The sequence below is a fragment of the Euprymna scolopes genome, chromosome 7, assembly GCF_053919585.1.
Source record: "Euprymna scolopes isolate OS-2025 chromosome 7, ASM5391958v1, whole genome shotgun sequence".
Taxonomy (NCBI): Eukaryota; Metazoa; Mollusca; class Cephalopoda; order Sepiida; family Sepiolidae; genus Euprymna; species Euprymna scolopes.
This window is the reverse complement of record NC_136488.1, coordinates 26,626,063-26,645,782: the sequence shown is the minus strand read 5'-3', so window position 1 is coordinate 26,645,782 and position 19,720 is coordinate 26,626,063. Positions and strand designations below refer to the sequence as shown.

The following is a 19,720-nucleotide window of genomic DNA, read 5'->3' as shown; positions in this document are numbered from 1 at the left end:
CAAATGACGTAATTTCTAACCTTGCTACATTGGGAAGCCGGTAAATATACTTTATGGTCTACGGGCATGACAGGTTCTGCTGGTGCGATTACGATGTCTTCTATATTCAAGTCTCCGCCAATTTCGATCTCTGGTCTTTGTGGGAACATGTAGCCATTCGCATATTTCAACGTCTGTTTCCGGTGGAAATTCTGTTTCTGAAAAAAAAAAACAAATGATAAATTTTCGCATCCGACTGAAATGAAAATAACATTAATTTTCAAATTAAAATGTAAGTTATAACATTTTCCACAAGAAATGTAATAATTTATAAGTTCATAATTCATGAAAGAAAGAGTAAATACAAAAAATAAATTAAGATGTTATTTTACCATTTCCTTTTAACAAAAAAAGTGTACTTCTGCATTTATGAACCTGCGATTTCCACGAAAGTTGCTCGGGTGTGCCCGGCGAGGTGTATCAGAAAGTGGCCATTAAAAATGATAATCAGAACTTTAATAATTCAACTTACTATTTTTCGGAGCTTATAACTACTTGAAAAATGTAATTCAAACCCTATTCGTTTTTCAATTAAAAGAGCAAAGACCAAATTGTTAAAAAATAACAGCTTTAATAGCAAATTATGCAATATTTGTTTTTTAAGCGGTTTTCTTTAAAAAAAATATAAAGAAAATCAACATATTTTGACTTGCTTATAAATATATGTATATATATATAAATGTCAAAAAATTACTTTAAAAAATATGCTATTAAATGGGTAGCTCCATCCTTCATTGTTAAGAATTTATCCATATTTATATTTTAAATTCCATGTATTTTTTAAAGAGAGGGTCGTAGAAAATCGCATTTTCGCAACGTGTTTTGCGCAAAGCTGTAAATAGCTGCTGCTAAAATTAAATTTATGAAGTGCGGATTCGTCCAAAGGACATAAATAATGTCTTTTTTATTGCGTGTGTTAACCAAAATTAGTATTTTTCATTCTCCGTAGTTAAAAAGGAAACGAACATTCACTTATAAGTTTTTCCCCTAGAACAAAAAATCGTCGATTTTTTAAAAATTCTTTTAATGAAATACACGAGTTTTTGATTGATATATTTTAATACTTCTTTATCGATTAATTTTTTTTTAAATATCTAAAAAAGAAAACATTCAATGAAATAGAAATATTTGCCGTCAGCGTTTGATATTTACTTGACGATGTAAGCATAACATGAGCTTTCATTTAAAAAAAAAATCAACGTGTTTTTTTTTAAAAAAAAGGTTTTACACTTTGGACTTTACTGGTAAATTTCCAAAGAACTATATTTTTGTTTGTTTGTTTGTTTTAAATTAGAATATTTTCTTTATTGATCTTTTATCTTCAATTTGTGATATATAAAACTGTGGCACATAAATTAATTATTAAAATTTTAATAGACATTTCAAAATAGGGGGGGGGTGAATTTGAGAAAAAAAAACGTTTCTCTAAAATATTATATTTGGTCTATTGAAAAGAGCATAAAATTTCACATTGACCCTGGCGATATCGTAAAATTGAACCCATAGAAAAATTTTGATAGATTTTTAAAGTTTAAAAATTGAAAAATATTTAACTTGTAAAATTCTATTGGTTTTATTAAGTAAAAAAAAATGGCTGCATGAAGGCAAGCTGGCATTTTGTAAACACTGTTTTTTTTGTTTTTTTTTTTAATAATATTTCTACTATTTTTTAAACAAGTTTAATAGTTTATTTTGGGAGTATATTCCATACAGAAAATAAACAACCAACTTTAAAAAGAGAAATTACGAGTTTTTATATTTTATTCGCAGTTTTCTGTTAGGGGTGTCAAAAATTCCTCCAAATTTCTGATACACTGTATCAGAAATTTGGAGGAATTTTTTTTTCTGTTCCATTTTTAAAACAACTGTAAAACTATATAATTATCAGTGATACACCTAGCGGCGGATGATGGGAAGAACCGGAAACGGTTGACAAATAGTTTTCTGGATATTAAGGCATTATTTTTTCATGAATTTAAGGATTCGTTGCAATTCTTAACATGGAGGCGGGGGTAACGATTTGTGCTTTTTGTAATAAGGCTCGCCTGGCCGTTTCCGAGTTGTTCCCGGCAAACGACTAACTTCGTGGAAATCGCGGGTTCATAAATGCAGGATTACCGTAATTTATAAGCGTGCATTCATAAAAGAAAGAGTAAATACAAAAATAAATAAAAAATATTATTTTGCTAGTTTTTTTTTTATATAAAAAAGGGTAAAACTTGCGGAGAATGCTCTGTTTTACAGTTGTTTTAAAAATGGAACAGAAATTTAAATTTCGTTCCGTTTCAATCTTTTAAGTACTATTGTTGAATGTTATATTTTCGATTACTTTCGATTTTGGAGGGCGCATACGCAATTAAAACGGAACGAATTATTAACAAAAACGAAATAATTTCATTTTTAAACGAAAAGGAGTTAACTTGGTATACCTTTTTAGTATTTTTTTTTTTTTTTTTTTTTGCATAAGTCCAACTCACCATCTACACGGGTATGCTTACAAGGTATATACATCTCCAACCTCCCTATGTTAAGGAACGGCTTTTGGAATAGACATCCCCAATCTCCCCATGTTAAGAATGGCTTCCGGAATTTAGTACTTCGGACATATGACCGCTTTAGGCAATACTTCATGTTCAATGAGAAACCCTCGACCTAAATCTTCTTGTTCCCAAAATTTTACTATTGCATAAAAATTCTTATATTTGCAACTTGTGCACATATCAATGGTCGTGCTATCCATTTTTTTTTTTTTTTTTTTTTACTTAAGTTTTATTATTTTATCAATTACTCTTTTTTGTGGGGGGGGGCGGAATTTAAAAAAGAATTAAAACGGAACGAAATTTAAATTTCCGTTACATTTTAAACAACCGTAAAACAGATCGTTCTCCACAAGTTTTACCCAAAAAAGAAATGTTCTCTGTCTAGAAAATGATGAAATTGAGTATGTGAAATTGAATATTTTGTTTATATTGTTAAACTTTAAGTAATTTTAAAGAGAATAATTTACGATTAAAATTTAATTCCCAGTGAACTAAATCCATTGGTCTTAGATTGGGGTAACTCAAAAGCGAAAAAAATGGCCGACCTCATGTAAAACTATACACCTACCTACAATTTCCTAAAATTTCACTTATTTCTTTTTAAAAAATGTAAATACTTGTTTTTTCTTTTTTTTTTTTTTTTTTTTTTGGTACTCATACAGAGAGTGATCCGTGGTGAAATAATAACGTTATTATTTAAAAAGCTATTCTTAACATGGGAAGGGGAGGGTGTTTGTGTACCTATTCCGTACTTAAACCTTACAATTGAATAAAAAAACATATCATAAAACTTTAATTAAACTTAGAAATACGATTTAAAAAATAGCGCGGATCACTCTCTGCATTAGCACAGTTTTTTTTTATATATATATATATATATTTGCTAGCAGGGAGACTCGCCGTTACTCGTGATTGAATGAGCATCAACGAATGTTGCAATCCATACTTTTATTGTCATCGAAATCGGTGAAATTGTCCAATTTTCAATCAAACCGATTGATTACCTGTCTACTTGGGGATCCACTGTGCGGTGCACTGGGAGGAAACTTCACAAATTTTGTGGCAGTAACTTAGTTCATTGTAGTCTATATTGCATTGTAGAGTGTTAGAAATTTGGCAATTATATCATGCCTCCAATTGTATTTGTTTTAGACCAATCAGATTAGTCGATTGTATTTGCTACGGGGTTCGCCTTGGTTCCACAGATGCAGCCAACAATGAACTCCAACTCTCTGAATGACGATCATTGCGCGCCTCTTCCTGTTCATCTCCTTGAGACTTTTATTTTAAGCCTAAATAATTAGGCTCAATAATTATTATTTAAGTCTCTCTGAGACTTTTAGGTCTGAATTGCCAACCTGTTATTAAGGACCATATCTTCCATGAACATTAATTATGAACTTCTGTAATATCGCCTCAATGTGTGAATTGAATCTTTTTCATCAGAAGCCATCATATCGACCCCCTTCAAACGGCTTCCAGTTCCTATTGAAGATGAAAGACTATCATCTTTCGAGGTTGTTAGCAGCTCTTTTCAGAGGCAAAACGGGCATTCCTTTTTGCAACTGAGGATCTAATAAAATCTGTATTGAATTTTAAGGTAGGCCTTGTGTTTTATTTTGCTACTGTCATGGGGTAAAAAGCAGGTGAGAACCTACTGTTAATTTTATACATTTATTTTTATAAAATGGCTTGAACTAAATTTTAAAATTCAAAAGTTAAGTATCATAGTTCAATTGTGTTCGAAACAGAAACATTCATTTCGGCCGCGCCCCTGTCTTATTAAAGAGCCTATTATTCATTTTATATGCCGGACTTTCTGTTTGTGCGGCAATAAAATTTATCAAATGAACATGTGATTTATAAGGTGTTAACTTTGTTCAAAATCGGTCTGTTCCCTTTTTTTTTTTTTTTTTTTTTGGGAATAGGGCCGACCACTTCCCTAGATGAGTTCATAATTAACGGATACTCTAACTTAACATCTAAATCTGACTCCCAAGATCGCCATGGGCATCGAATATGTGCCTACATTAAAGATGGCTTCCCGTGTAGTAAGGATATCTCTAGAGAAGATCCTAATTTACCCTATATGTGCTTCCGGGTTGCACTTGCTTACACCACTGCATTTATATTTGCCCTCTATCGGCCCCATGACAGCGGAGTTACTATCTTTAAGAGTATATCTGAGAAAATAGGCCACATACTGTCTGCACATCCCTCGACTAACATCCACATCTGTGGTGACTTCAACGTCCATAACATGGAATGGCTGACCCACTGAAATAAGACAGACGATGAGGGGAGGTTTTGTCATGATTTATCCATTGCTTATGACCTCACTCAGATTGTTCGCGAACCCACCCGTGTGCCTGATAATACCGGTCAATATGCAAGCCTCCTAGACCTTTTTCTCTCAACTTGCCCTGAGCTATGTTCATGTTCCGTTCTTTCTCCTCTAGGATCCTCTGACCACTCCGTCGTATCAGTTAAGATAAAAATGAAATGTAATAAGCCCCAAGACGTACCCCTCCACCGTACTGCATACCGATACTCCATGGCTGACTGGGATAGCTTCCGTACATTCATATCTGATTTACCTCTGCATTCCATGTTTAAAAAGGAGGTGTCCTCTATAGTATCAGATCTGACCGAATGGGTAATTGTAGGCATAGACCGATTCATACCATCTAAAAAATTCCAACAAAAACCTAACAGCCAGCCATGGTTCTCCCCACAATGTGCTGCTGCTATCGCGAACAGAAATCACTTTTTCCATAAGTACCAACGTAATAGATGCACTGAGACTAAAGCTGCTTTCAGGAACGCCAGCAACCACTGTAAAAGAGTAATAAAAAATGCAAGAGAGCTATATGCCCAGTCTGTTAAATCCAAAGTAGCTGATCAGCGGCTTGGTTCCCACCAGTTTTGGCAAATAACAAACAGGATCCTGAACAGAAGTGTGCGTTCTATCCCAACCATTATCAATGGACCAGAGGTCATCTCCTCAGCATCAGACAAGGCCAAACTATTTGCAAAGAACTTTGCAGCTAATTCTACCCTATGCGACGAAGGCCATCAACTCCCCATATTTCCTCCTATAACACAGAACACGCTAGGTAAAATACAAATATCTGTGCATGAGGTCGCCAAGCTAATCAAGAACCTTGATTCCACTAAAGCAACTGGCCCTGACAGCATCCCAATTATAGTGTTAAAAAAGCTTCAACCAGAACTTGCTCCCATACTTACGAAACTGTTTAAGCGCTGCCTTAAGGAGAAGTGCTTTCCGACTCCCTGGAAAACCTCATCAGTATGCTCTGTATTTAAGAATTCAGGTGATAAGTCATCTCCCTCTCAGTACAGACTAATAAGTCTCCTGTGTGTTATGAGTAAGTTGCTGGAATCCATATTAAATAGAGAAATAGTCAACCACCTCAGCAGAAATAACCTTCTTAGTGACACACACTATGGTTTCCGTTCTGCAAGATCTACTGCAGATCTGCTAACGGTTATATCTCACAGGATTAGTGAATCTCTTGACAAAGGCTTTATTTCTAGGGCGATTGCTCTTGACATATCAAAGGCCTTCGACAAGGTATGGCATAAGGGCCTACTTCACAAGATTTCCAGCTATGGTATAACTGGAAATGTTTTCTCAATCATTAAATCATTTCTCTCCGATAGGCTCATAAGAGTAGTGGTTGATGGACAAAAATCAGAGGCCTGCAGTATTAATGCTGGTGTCCCTCAAGGGTCAATCCTGGGCCCAACTCTCCTGATCTACATCAATGATCTCCCTAAACACATACTTAAATCATTCGTTGACATCTATGCTGATGACACGACCATCTACGGCAACACATCAAAGGCTGTAAATGACAAAGTTCTCTCTGATTCTCTCTCTTCTGATCTCGAGCGCGTGGTTCAGTGGGGGAAGACGTGGCTGGTTACCTTTAATGCATCTAAAACCAAACTCCTATCTTTACATCATCAACGCTCTGATCTCCATCTGACATCAATTGAAATGGATGGCTCTCGTCTAGGAGAAACTTCTGGGTTTGTCCTTTACTCCTGATCTGAAATGGAACACGTACATCAAGTCTGTTGCCAAGGTCGCTGGAAAGATTGTGGGATCCTTCTACCGCTCCAGAAGATATCTCACTACTGATGCAATTCTCTATCTATATAAAAGCCAAGTACGTCCAAGGATGGAATACTGTTGCCATATCTGGGCAGGAGCTGCTAAAAACAGCCTATCCTGCCTTGACAGAGTACAAAATAGACTTCGTGGCTTAGTAGGGGATGCTCTTTTCTCTACCCTGCAACCTCTCTCCCACAGAAGAGACATTGCGAGCCTATCCTTGTTTTATCGTTATTTCCATGGCAGGTGCTCGTCTGAACTCCAATCTCTAGTCCCCCCTCGCCAATTTTTCACGAAAAACACCTGTCTAGCTGAATCCACTGTGAAAAATTTTCCCCACTCTTTATCTGTGCCTAAATCAAAATGTAGATTCCATGAACAAAGCTTCTTTCTTAGAACTGCACGCCTGTGGAACTCTGTTCCGTCTGCCTGCTTCCCACCTGACTGCAACCTGGATGTCTTCAAGTCCAACGTTAACAAATTCCTAATGAACCGCCCCCTTAAGTAAACACTTCATTAAATCTCCACACTAACGTACTGTACTTGCAATAACCATTATCCCTGAGTGGCTTCCGGGCCTTGATAAGTGGTAACCACCATGTAAAAAAAAAAAATCGGATTTTTCAATTATTGCTTAACGATTCTCGATACTTATCAGAGGCATTCCGATACAAAAAACCTATTTAAGAACACCCTCTGACACAAAGTATATTTATGTGAAATTTCATAAACATCGATCCAGCTGTTTAAGAGTCCATAGGGAACTCTCTCTCTCTCTCTCTCTCTCTCTCTCTCTCTCTCTCTCTCTCTCTCACACACACACACATGCGCACACGATGATGTCCATCCATTGATTTTGATGAAGACCACGAAACATCACTGATGATGCTGTGACATTTTGTGGCAAGAGTTGCGCAATCTCCAACCACACCTCTCCTGAGTTGGCACCGTGAAATATCAGTGACAATTACAAATATCAGAACGACTGGAAACAATGGCGAGATAAACGGACACGCACACCCACACACACACATACACACAGAGTCTTTTACATATAAATAGAGATTCCGTAGCGAAAATTCTAAAATACATAAAATGCATTTAAATTTTATACTTGATTTAGAAAACAAAACAATGCCATAATTTAATCGCAAATGAAATAAATATTTTTTTTTAAACTATTTTGGTGATATGTATTTTTGGTACCGTGCTATTTTTAAATAGTTTTTTGGGGGAGGTTAAATTCAAGTTTCACGATATCTTTTTTTTTTTTAATTAAATTGTTAGGTGGAAGCACATAATAGTTACAAAACACCCTCCACTTTCCATGTTAAGAATGGCTTTCGAAATAATAACGTTATTATTTCATCGCGGTACCAAAAATACAATAAGTACCACTATTTAAATAATAATTACATTTTTTTTTAAATATGCTTCGTCAGCATTCACGATTCCTTGAAGTCATTGCTTTTAATATTTGAATTTTTTAAACGTTATTTACTAAAAATTTAAATAAAAAATAACAAAACAAAATAACTGGACTTGAAATGTACTGTTAGTTAATACTTACAGTTATTTTTGTTTAAAAAAAAAAAACTTTTTTAATTTTATAAATTTTTCCGTTTCTCGTGTTTAACATTAATAAATGTACACACATTTAATTAAATGAAACAGAAAAACTTTAATTAGATATTTAATTTTTTCCTAGCAACGAAATAAATAGGATTATTATTTGTGGTGATATTCCTTTGATGCTAATGCATGCACTTATCCGCGCTATTTTTTAAATCGTATTTCTAAGTTTAATTAAAGTTTTATATGTTTTTTTTAATCAATTGTAAGGTTAAAGTACAGAATAGGTACAAAACACCCTCCCCTCCCCATGTTAAGAATGGCGTTTTAAATAATAAAGGTATTATTTCAGCACAGATCAATAAGTGCATGCATGAGTACCATTCCTTTTATTAATAATAGACTAATTTCGTCTTTTGTGTCTTTATTACCTTCAACTGTTAGCAGAAATAGCGAGAGAGAGTGGTGGAGGCGAGAGTGATAGATACCATAATAAAATAAGAACGGGGGAGGATCAAACAACATAGAGTGAGAGAGAGTAAAAGTGATAGATAAAAAATTAGCAGGAGATGTGTCACTTTGTGAGTTATTTTAAATTTACGGCTAATTAGAACAATAAAAGTGAAAGTTTTTTTTTTAACATAACTTTAAACTAAGGAATATTTTAGTATATATTTTGTCTGATTAAAACATATAAGAAAAAATACCTTAGGGGAACAACCGTTTATTAACTGACAATGAGTATAATAATAGATTAATGTTTCTATAAAATATGAACCAAGTCAAACCGACTTTTGCTTAATGAAATTTACGTAAACAACCAGAGAAGTTGAGTCAACTTGAGACGTCGTCAAACAGTCAATTAGTACAGAATGAAACAAAATGATTTTATTTGTAATTATTAAAAAAGAAAAGAAAGAAAAATACTCATAAAAGATTTTTCGGACGGAGGTAAACAATAAAACAACTTCCCCCCCCCCCACCTCGCCAATTTTTTATCATTTAATAAAACACTTGTCTTTTTTGTCGTTGTTGAGCATCATTAGGTGTGGCAGAATGTTTTGGAAATTTTTGACACCCTTAACACAAAACTGCGAATAAATTATACAAAACTCGTAATTTCTCTTTTTAAAGTGGTTTGTTTAATTTCTTTATGGAATATACTTCCAAAATAAACTATTAAAGTTTTTTGAAAAATAATAGAAATATTATTTTTTTAATTTTTTTTTTTAAACAGTATTTACAAAGTGCCTGCGCGCGCTCATGCAACCATTTTTTTCTACGTAATGAATTGAATTTTACGAGTTAAATTTTTTTCAATTTTTTCAATTTAAAAATCTATCAAAATTTTTCTATCGGTTCAATTTTTACAATATTTGCAGGTTCAATGTGAAATTTTATGCTCTTTCAAATAAACCGAATATAATATTCTAGACAAACGCTTTTTTTAATTCACCCCACCATTTTGAAATGTCTATTAAAATGAAAATAATTACTTTTCTCACATAAGGTTTATATATCACAAATTGAAGATAAAAGATCAATAAATAAGATAATCTAATTTAAAACAAAAAAAGAATAGTTTTGTGCAAATTTACGTGTAAAGTCAAAAGTTTAAAACCTTTTTTTTTTTAAACCACGTTGAGTTTTTTTTTATTAAGTGAAACCTCACATTTTTTTAATTTTATCATGAAAAGATTGAATACCTACAACAATTTTTCTGCTTCATTCAATGTTTTTTTTATTTTAGATTTAAAAAAAAATCACTCCATAAAGAAGAAATAAAATATATTAAATCAAAAACTCGTGTATTTCTTTAAGAGAATGAAAAAATGGAATATTTGTCGAGTGGAATTTGTTTAAACGGCAAAAACTGATAAGTGAAATATGATCATTTTTCACATACGGTGGCCCATATTGACTAACTTTTGTTTACAGCAAACATATGTCAGAAATAGAAAGGGGAGATTAATTTTGGCGCATTTAGGCCACCGAAGTTCTCAACTGGAATAAAGGGAAACGTTTGTCTCCCCTTTCTTCCAGTTGTGACCATCTGATAAGGCGGTAGTTTTTAATCTTTGCTTAAAAAATTATTTTATTTAAAAAGTAAGTGGAATATAAAATATAAATATGCATAAATTCTTAACAATGAAGAATGGAAGTACCCATTGATTAGCATTTTTATAGGTAAGTGACCTTTTGGGGGGAATTTATATATATTGATTATATTCGAAGTAAGTTAAAATTCGTTTTTTAAAGAAAACCGATTAAAAAAACAAACAAATATTGCATATTTTGTTATTAAACCTGTTATTGTTTTAAAATTTGATCTTTGCTCCTTTTATTGAAAGAAAATTAGGGTTTAAATTACATTTTTCAAGTAGTTATGAGCTTCGAAAGATAGTAAGTCTAATTATTCAAGTTTGTATCACGCATTTTTAATGGCGATTTCTGACACTGCTAGAGCATCATTCATTCATTCATGAATCAAATGATTATTGTTGGCATTTGTTTCACCGATGTCTTTCGGGTTAGAATTATTTCTAGAAAGACATCGGGTACTTATGGAAAAAACCAAATGAAGGTTGCTAGCATTCCCAAATGAAAATGTTTCTGTGGAACGAAGTGGATTCGAACTTGCCACACGCAGGTTGTCAGTTCGTGTCGTTAACAACTTAGCCACAGTATTCCTCCTCCCTGTTTTTATCGTTGTTTACTCGTCGCCAAGCGGTCATTTAGTACATAGGTTTGGGTGAAGTTAGGGTTTTAAAAAGCAGCCGGTCTCTGTGCTTTTTTTTTTTAAATTTTAACTTTGACATTGTCTAATTGTCGTCTGCCGCACATTTATTTCACAGCTTTATATTATTAATCAGCTCCATTTTTGCTTCCAATTGGTTCCGGAAATTACTTTAGCAAAGAGTCGGCTTAGTTTGGTTGATGTTCTGTACAAGTACCATAATTTCACACAGAAATAACATTTCAGTTTGCAGACTTTCTTTAATTTACTAAAACCGAACAGAAACGAGATAAACAGAGAAGTCGATTCTTCAGATAGACGATACGATGGTTGGTTTCTATTTCGACCCCCTAAATTATACACAGTGGAATGGACTTCGACATTACTGTCAAACAACTAATTTCTATCTTAATTATGTAAAAGTTTGTGTGTGTGTGTGTGTGTGTGTGTGTGTGTGTGTGTGTGTGTGTGTGTGTCTTACCGTTATATCTCTGAATGTGTTTCCTGGAAGAAAAGGTAACCCTGCCATATTGTTTCAGTGGTACAATTGTTTTAAAGAAAATAAACGTGCTTGAACTATAGTTTCTTTTTTTTTTTTCCAGCCAAAACAAATCATAGACGTAAGTGAATAAAAAATATTATTATCAAGAAAGAAGAATGATATGTATTTACTTAAAAATGGATGAGGTCATAAATCTATTATTCATCTTTTATGACGTCATCATACACGTTCTCAATATATTAGCATTAGCATCAGAAGTATCGATATTTATCTCCCTCCCACGGTGGGATGATTTGATATTAGGGTCAGAAAGTGAGATTAAAGAGCCGACGCCTTATAGGAAGAGCAAAAAAAAAAAAAAAAAAAAAGTCGGCATTTCCCAGAAGGAGCGCCTCAGGCGATTAGCAATAAACTAATCTCTTTTCAAAGAGAAAAGGCAAAGCCTGTGTGTTGATCTCCTAGAACTGGCGAGGACCAGCAACATACCACAGTCAACAGGGAAAAGGACATTTTAATAACGGCCTAGAATCTGTTGACTTTTCTGCTTAGGGAAAACATCCGGCTGAAGTACACATCATTTTAAATTTCCAAATATTTCATAAATATTTGGAAATTTTCAAATCACCATATGTCCATTTGATGTTCATTTAATGTCCATTTTCGGCATGTGTTAGACAGCTTTAAGAAATTGACTTTTTTTTTTTTACATAGGCATCACCACTTATCAAGGCCAAGAGGCCACTCAAGGATAACGGTTAAAGAGTGTACAGTAGAAATTGGACAACATAGTAATCATTAGTAATGAAAATTTGGTAAATTTGATAACTTATATAGAACGGCTCATCAAGAACTTATTTACTTTAGACTTGAACACAACCATATTGTAGTCATCCGGAAAGCAGGAAAACGGAAGACAATTCCACAGGCGTGCAGTTCTAAGAAAGAAGCTTTGTTCATGGAATCTACGTTTAGGTTTAGGCACAGATAAAGAGTGGGGGGAATTATTGATAGTGTGTACAGCTAGACGAGTGTTTCTTGTGAAAGTTTGGCGAGGGGGGACCATAGATTCAAGCTCAGTCGAACACTTTCCATGAAAATAACGATACATCAGAGACAAACTCGCAACATCTCTTCTGTGAGATAGAGGTTGCAAGGAAGAGAAAAGGACATCTCCTACGAGGCTGCGAAGTCTATTTTGAACTCTATCAAGGCAGGACAAGTCCTTTCTAGCAGCTCCTGCCCAGATGTGGCAACAGTATTCCATCCTTGGACGTACCTGGCTCTTATATAGATAGAGAATAGCATCAGCAGTGAGATATTTACCGGATCGATAGAAAGATCCCACCATTTTTCCAGCGGCCTTGGCAACAGATTTGATGTACGTGTTCCATTTAAGATCAGGAGTAATGGTCAAGCCCAGAAGCTTGTCAAAACTTGAGGCCTCCTGAAGACGAGAGCCATTCATTTCAATTGATGCCAGATGTGGATCAGAATGTTGATGATGTAAAGAGAGAAGCTTGGTTTTAGATGCATTAAAAGTAACCAGCCACTCCTTTCCCCATTGTACTACATGCTCAAGATCAGAAGAGAGAGAATTGGAGAGAACTTGGTCGTTTACTGTCTTAGATGTGCTACCATAAATGGTAGTGTCGTCAGCATAAATGTCTACAAATGATGTAAGGATGTGATTTGGAAGATCATTAATGTAGATCAGGAAAAGAGTTGGGCCCAGGATGGACCCCTGAGGGACACCGGCATTAATACTGTGAGCTTCTGATTTTTGCCCATCAACTACTACTCTTATGAACCTATCAGAAAGAAATGATTTAATAATTGAGAAGCCATTTCCAGCTATACCATAGCTAGAGATCTTGTGAAGTAAACCTTTATGCCATACCCTATCAAAGGCCTTAGATATGTCAAGAGCAATTGCCCTAGAAAGGTTGCCTCCATCGAGAGATTTGCTAATCCTACGAGATATAGCTGTAAGCACATCTGCTGTAGATCTAGCAGAATGGAAACCATATTGAGTGTCACTAAGAAGGTTATTTTTGTTGAGATGGTTGATTACTTCTCTATTTAACACAGATTCCAGCAACTTACTCAGGACGCACAGGAGACTTATTGGCCTGTATTGAGAGGGGGATGAGCGATCACCTGAATTCTTAAATACAGGGCATACTGATGAAATTTTCCAGGGAGATGGGAAACTATTATCCTTAAGACAACGTTTAAACAGTTTGTAAGTATGGGTGCTAGTTCAGGTTGAAGTTTTTTGAGTACTATAATTGGAATACCGTCAGGGCCAGTTGCTTTACTGGAATCAAGGTTTTTGATTAGCTTGGCAACATCACGTACAGATATACGTATATAACATAGCGTGTTTTCTGATACAGGAGGAAATATTGGGGGTTGGCGGCCTTGGTCGCAAAGGGTAGAATTAGCTGCAAAGTTCTTGACAAAGAGTTTGGCTTTGTCTGATGCTGATGAGATTACCTCAGGTCCATTGATAATAGTTGGGATGGAGCACACGCTTCTGTTCAGGATTCTGTTTGCTATTTGCCAAAACTGGTGGGAACCAAGCCACTGCTCAGCTACTTTGGACTTAACAGATTGAGCATACAACTCTCTTGCGTCCTTTATTACTTTCTTGCAATGGTTGCTGGCAATCCTGAAAGCGGCTTTAGTTTCCATACATCTATTACGTTGGAAGCAGTGGAAAAAGTGATTTCTGTGCGCAATGGCAGCAGCACATTCTAGAGAGAACCATGGCTGGCTGTTAGGTTTTTGCTGAAACTTTTTCGAGGGTATGAAACGGTCTATACCTACAATTAACCATTCCGTCAGGTCTAATACTATAGAGGACACATCCTTTTTAAACATGGAATGCAGAGGTAGATCAGATATAAATGTACGGAAGCTATCCCAGTCAGCCTTAGTGTATCGATATACTGTACGATGGAGAGCTACGTCTGGGGACATATTACATTTCATTTTTATCTTAATTGATACAACAGAGTGGTCGTAAGATCCAAGAGGCGACAGAACAGAAACTGAACATAGTTCAGGGCTAACCTTTTTGACCAGGTCTTAATTTGTCCCTCTTTCTCTTGCGAATATTTCTTATCAGTGTTTCCCAAGTTTTCTGTGGCTTTCTCCTGTGTCTGACTGTATTAACTCAATTGTTCTACATCTATTAACCCAGTAACTCATTCATTCTTTCAATGTGGTAATACCATCGAAGACTCCTGTTCTGCACACATCTACCCATACTGTCCAGATTTAATCTTCCTCTCAGTACATAAGATCTGAGCCTATCTTTAAAACTTGTGTTACATACTCAACATCTCCTTCAAATATAATTTCTGTCCATGCAACGCATATCCTCAACTCTCACTGGCCAGGTTTCATTTCCATAGATCATCACTCTTCCCTTGGTTGATAGACACTCTTAAAACAAATATTTAATAAGATATATAACAAATACTGATTCAATGAGTCACGGATAGTCTTATAGGTATTTAGCTCTCTCACACCATAGAAAGATGTTACACAAGATCAAAGGGTAAGGATTGGAAAAACAGTGCCCAAAAGACATGTATTCTGGCTCACAAAAAATGCCTGAGCAGACCCGTCAGCATTAGCAATAAACTACCCTTCAGTGTAGAATGCACAGCGAATATATTTAAAAGGTTCAATGACGATATTTGGATACACAAGGACAGACTAACAAATTTCATCTATTTTTTTTTTTCTGATCACCCAAACTTGAATCAGACAACGAAGAAAAACGCACAGACAATAAAAGCCACATTGAAGAGCTGTGATACAACAAAACAGTTTCCCTGTAGACAACAATATTGCTCCCCTTGTTTTTGGATAGGAAATCACCAAATGCCATTTAATAAAATCATTGTTCATTGGGTAAAAAGGATTCAAACTCTCTGGCACTTGACAATGTTTCAATTGAGTTTAGATTAAGATTTCACTTGCATTCAGCAGGTGCGTAGGAGGAGCTAAAAGTGCCTAGTGTCAACTCTGCTGTTGAGTTTCAATCCTGGCTTGAGGAACCTACTTGTCTAGCTGCACTGAAGAGCTATGATACAGTAAAACTGTCTGTCTGTGGATGATTATATGTATATGTTCAATCTCAAGAGACAATAGACAGGGTAGCTGTGTGTGTAATTGTGAGACAAGGGTTGCACAATCTCCAACTACACCTCTCTTGAAGCGGCACGGAGAGACCCGACCAACTGGAAGCAATGCTAAGATAAGTGGAGAGCACATACAGAATTCTCAAATGGTCACCCATTTTAGTACTGACCAGACTAAATGTTGCTTCACTTTGGTAATCTGACAAGAACCGGTGTGTCAACATGATTATGCCATATATATAGATAAGTCAAATGTGAACAATATCTATCTATCTATCTATCTATCTATCTATCTCTCTCTCTCTCTCTATATATATTATATATATATATTGTCATTATTTTATTCTTTATCTTCTATATAAGCTCCACCTCAATTTTTTTAGCTTTGCGTCATCTCGATTAGTCTCCTCTTAGAGAATTTCTCTAATTCTTTCTGGCTTTCCCTATATATATATAGTAAAAAAAAAAAATAATTATATATATATATATATATATATATATATATATATATATAATGTGCGTGTGTGTGTATGAGAGAGAGAGAGATGAGGTCATTTAGAAAACCACAGTACAATAGTTGAAATAGCTATTTCTTTACACAAATAATCAAAATAAAAAAAATCGATGAATGGTTGAAATAATCAGAATGTTCAAACAAATTCGATCAGAAATGTTTTGATGAAATTTGCAATGCTTGCTTACCTCCCCTGAGTCAAATACAAACTTGTTTTTCATATATATGAGAAAACCTTAAAACAAGAAAAAAAAAAAGTACTAATACTATATCTCTTCATGTGAAATGACATTTTTATTTAGACAGACAACCAATTCAGTCCCATCAAACATTCGTTTTTATTTCACCCAGGGGAGGTAAGCAAGTATTGCAAATTCCAGCAAAAGACTCTGATCGAATTTGCTTGAACACTCCGATTATTTCAATCATTCATCCATTATGTTTTATTTGACTTTGATAATTTGTATAAAGTAATATTTACTCCATCTGTTTTACTTTGTATTCTTAAATTACGCCCCCTCCCCCTTCTCCCCCCTCTCCCTCTCTCTCTCTCTATCTCTCTCTCTCTCTCTCTTTCTCTCTCTCTCTCTCTCTCAACTAATTGAGCAGCAAATAAGAAATCAGACAAATAATATATGAAATAATATTTGATTCTATGCCTGGGTATAATGCCATTCATGCTATATTTATCCTAAGACAAATGCAAGTGAAGTGCCCTGGTAGAAATAAGAACCTGCATTTTATTTTTGTGGATTTAAAGAAAACTTCCAAAAAATTTTATCTAATGGACTTTGTGTGAGTACGAGACAAGCAAGTAAAGTTTGTTGAGCAATGTACAGAAATTAACAGCACATTTAGTGACAACTTTAATCTTAAGGCGAAGTATGTCAAGGTTCTTTTATGAGTCCGTTGCTTTTCGTTTGTGGCTTAGAAGCATCGTCCGGAGAGTTTCCTATTAGTTGTATTCTACACTGATGTTTTAGTACTTGTCTGTGAAACAATGGAGGGTTTACTTATTACATTAAAGACATTAATTTATGGAAAGTAAATGCTTGAGAGTGAATATTATCAAGATCAAAGTGATAATCAGTTCTTGTAGCGTTGGAAAGCCCCCCTTCCCCCCAAAAAAAGAAGAAAGTTCCATTCTTTAGTTGGTGTAAAAGAGCAACTCAATAATTTGTGATAATTCTTGAATTGAAAGCCATGTTTAATTTCAAAAGAGTTTCTGACAGGTAGCTATTCTATAGAAGTCCTGGAGATTAATAGTTTTTGGTGGGTAGCTAATTTGTATAAGTCTCGGACTTTAAAATTTTTTTAGCAAAGAATCTTCCTCGTGTGGACACAAAAAAAAATCATATGTGGGAATGCTAAAAGATTCAATATTTTTATGAAGCAATTTCGATTTCTGATTGGTTGCTAGCAGAATGTGGTTCCATTTGATTGGTCAGTTCCTATCGCCAGTGTCTGTAAGTAGAACCTTCCAACTTTGTTTAATCATACTTTCATACATGTCAAAAATATTGCAAGCATTTCTTACACAAGAAGTGCAGTAGAATTACATGTGAGTTGACAGATTATAATCAGTGTGCGTGTGTGTGTGTGTGTGCGTGTGTGTGTCTGTGTGTCTGTGTGTGTGTCTGTGTGTCTGTGAAACAAGTGTAAGACAATGGAAATGGATGAGTACTCGGATGTGAAGAAAGTATATTTGGATGGCAAAGCTATTGAGTATTATTTGGATTCTTCAAATTATTATTCTCATCTTAAGTGTTATTTTCACAACGTGTCAGTCAATGTAATCTCCAACATTCTTCAGATGTACCCTGTCTGAACTCGGGAATCTTACTGTCTAACTCAGGAATCTGCACAGAATTTCATTCCGTCAGCCATGACTGGGTAAAAGTCTTAAATTAGTTGCAATTGTATTTGAGTGTCACCTGCACTGAGGATTGAACTTTCAACCTCCAAAAGAGTGTAACTTTACAGCTGAATTCCCGAGTTTGACAAAAAGATTCTCTAGTTCAACAATATTCACCTGAGGATGCTTGAAGATTACATTGTGAAAATAACACTCAAGATGAGAACAGTAGCCTGAAGAACTTGATATTAAACCTAATAATATAATGATAAAAAACATATATCCATCTACAGATAGTTATTCTGTCATTTCATGACTCATCAGTGTGGCTAGCAAACTCTTCAAAACATGGATGTCATATATAATATTTGAAGTTATTTCTTACTCCTTAGGAGTTCTAACAACAACTGTAATCCATAATCTCTTAATGGTTAAAACATGTGATTTTCCATGGAACCTGAGTGACAGCAAGTCTCTCCAGGTTTTCGGTACTCTCTGTATTTTACATCACTATTGCTACTTGCTTAATGTTCTTGCAGCAGCTGTTTGTCAGTGATTTCTCGTTGATAACGATTGGTGAGTTTTTGCTGAAATTTTATTGATAAAAATCCTTCTAAAGATCAATATACAGCATAATCACGTCGACACACCAATTCTCAATTATTCACCAAAGTTAAGCAATGTTTAGCTTGGTTATCACAAGATGGGTGATCATTTGGAAATACTATGTGCTGTGTGTAGGAGGACATTGACACTGCCTTGTAAGAACTTTTTATCTTTACTGACCAGAACTTACAAACAAATAGGGACCGCTTGTAAATGTGATGTTCCCAAGAAACTTCCTCCTTTGGAGGAAGCTGGTTCAACCTACCTAGGGTGAGTGCCACTTCGCTATAGTACAAGGTATGGTTCTCAAGATCGGGGCTGCTCAGGCATCTTTGTGGGCTAGAATGCAATAATCTTAGTGCACTGACTTTTCAACTAAATATTTGGCCTTGTGTCTAACTTCCTGGAAAGGTAAATAAGTCAAGATTCCAGTACTTTCATTACCCTTCTTCTTCTTCTTCTCCTTCTTCTTCAAGGGGCCTGTTGAAATTCTATGGTTAAAAAACTGATGTAAAACTTGATGATGATGATGATTTTCATAAATAAAGTCTCAGTTTGAATTTTATTTTATCTACTTATACATATTTATCATTTTTGATTAGACATAAAACATATTTTCTCACTCCCATATATATATATATATATATATATATATATATATATATATATATATATATATCAACGCGTATGAATTACTCGTCTTCCTTCCTTCATCTATCAACATTTTTCTTGCCGTGTGTTCCACATGTTTGCTGCACCCCCCCCCCTTTTCCATCTGCATATATATTGGTGTCTTCATGCAAACAGACTGGCAGGAAGTTGTTGCTAACCGCTAAGCATGACAACGTTTTGCTTACCTACTAAAATGGAAGACAGAAAGTCCTAAGACATGGTAGTAGTTATGCTTAATATACTAGCTCTACCCGGCATTTCTCCGCATTGTAACAGTTTGGAGCGGGGGCAGGGGAAGCAGTGTTTGTGTTATATTTAACCGGTGAAAAATATCTATACAAAAATCCATTGAACTTAAATCAACTTACGTGACTGAAATCGGAATTTC

General features: G+C 34.9%; 1 protein-coding gene across 2 annotated transcripts in view; it reads right to left on the bottom strand.

The window, feature by feature from the left end:
• Positions 1-19,720, bottom strand: part of LOC145279665 (EF-hand domain-containing protein 1-like) — a 208,936-nt gene that overhangs the window by 116,498 nt on the left and 72,718 nt on the right. The window contains exons 1-2 of one of the 2 annotated variants that reach the window (XM_080130918.1): positions 11,511-11,695; positions 21-197 (exon numbers count right to left, since the gene is read on the bottom strand). In XM_080130918.1, coding sequence (XP_079987044.1) covers positions 21-197; positions 11,511-11,558 — 225 coding nt within the window. In that variant the 5' untranslated portion in view covers positions 11,559-11,695. Of the gene's footprint in view, positions 1-20; positions 198-11,510; positions 11,696-19,720 lie in introns of those variants that run through there. The other variant, XM_080130919.1, reaches the window with a different exon arrangement.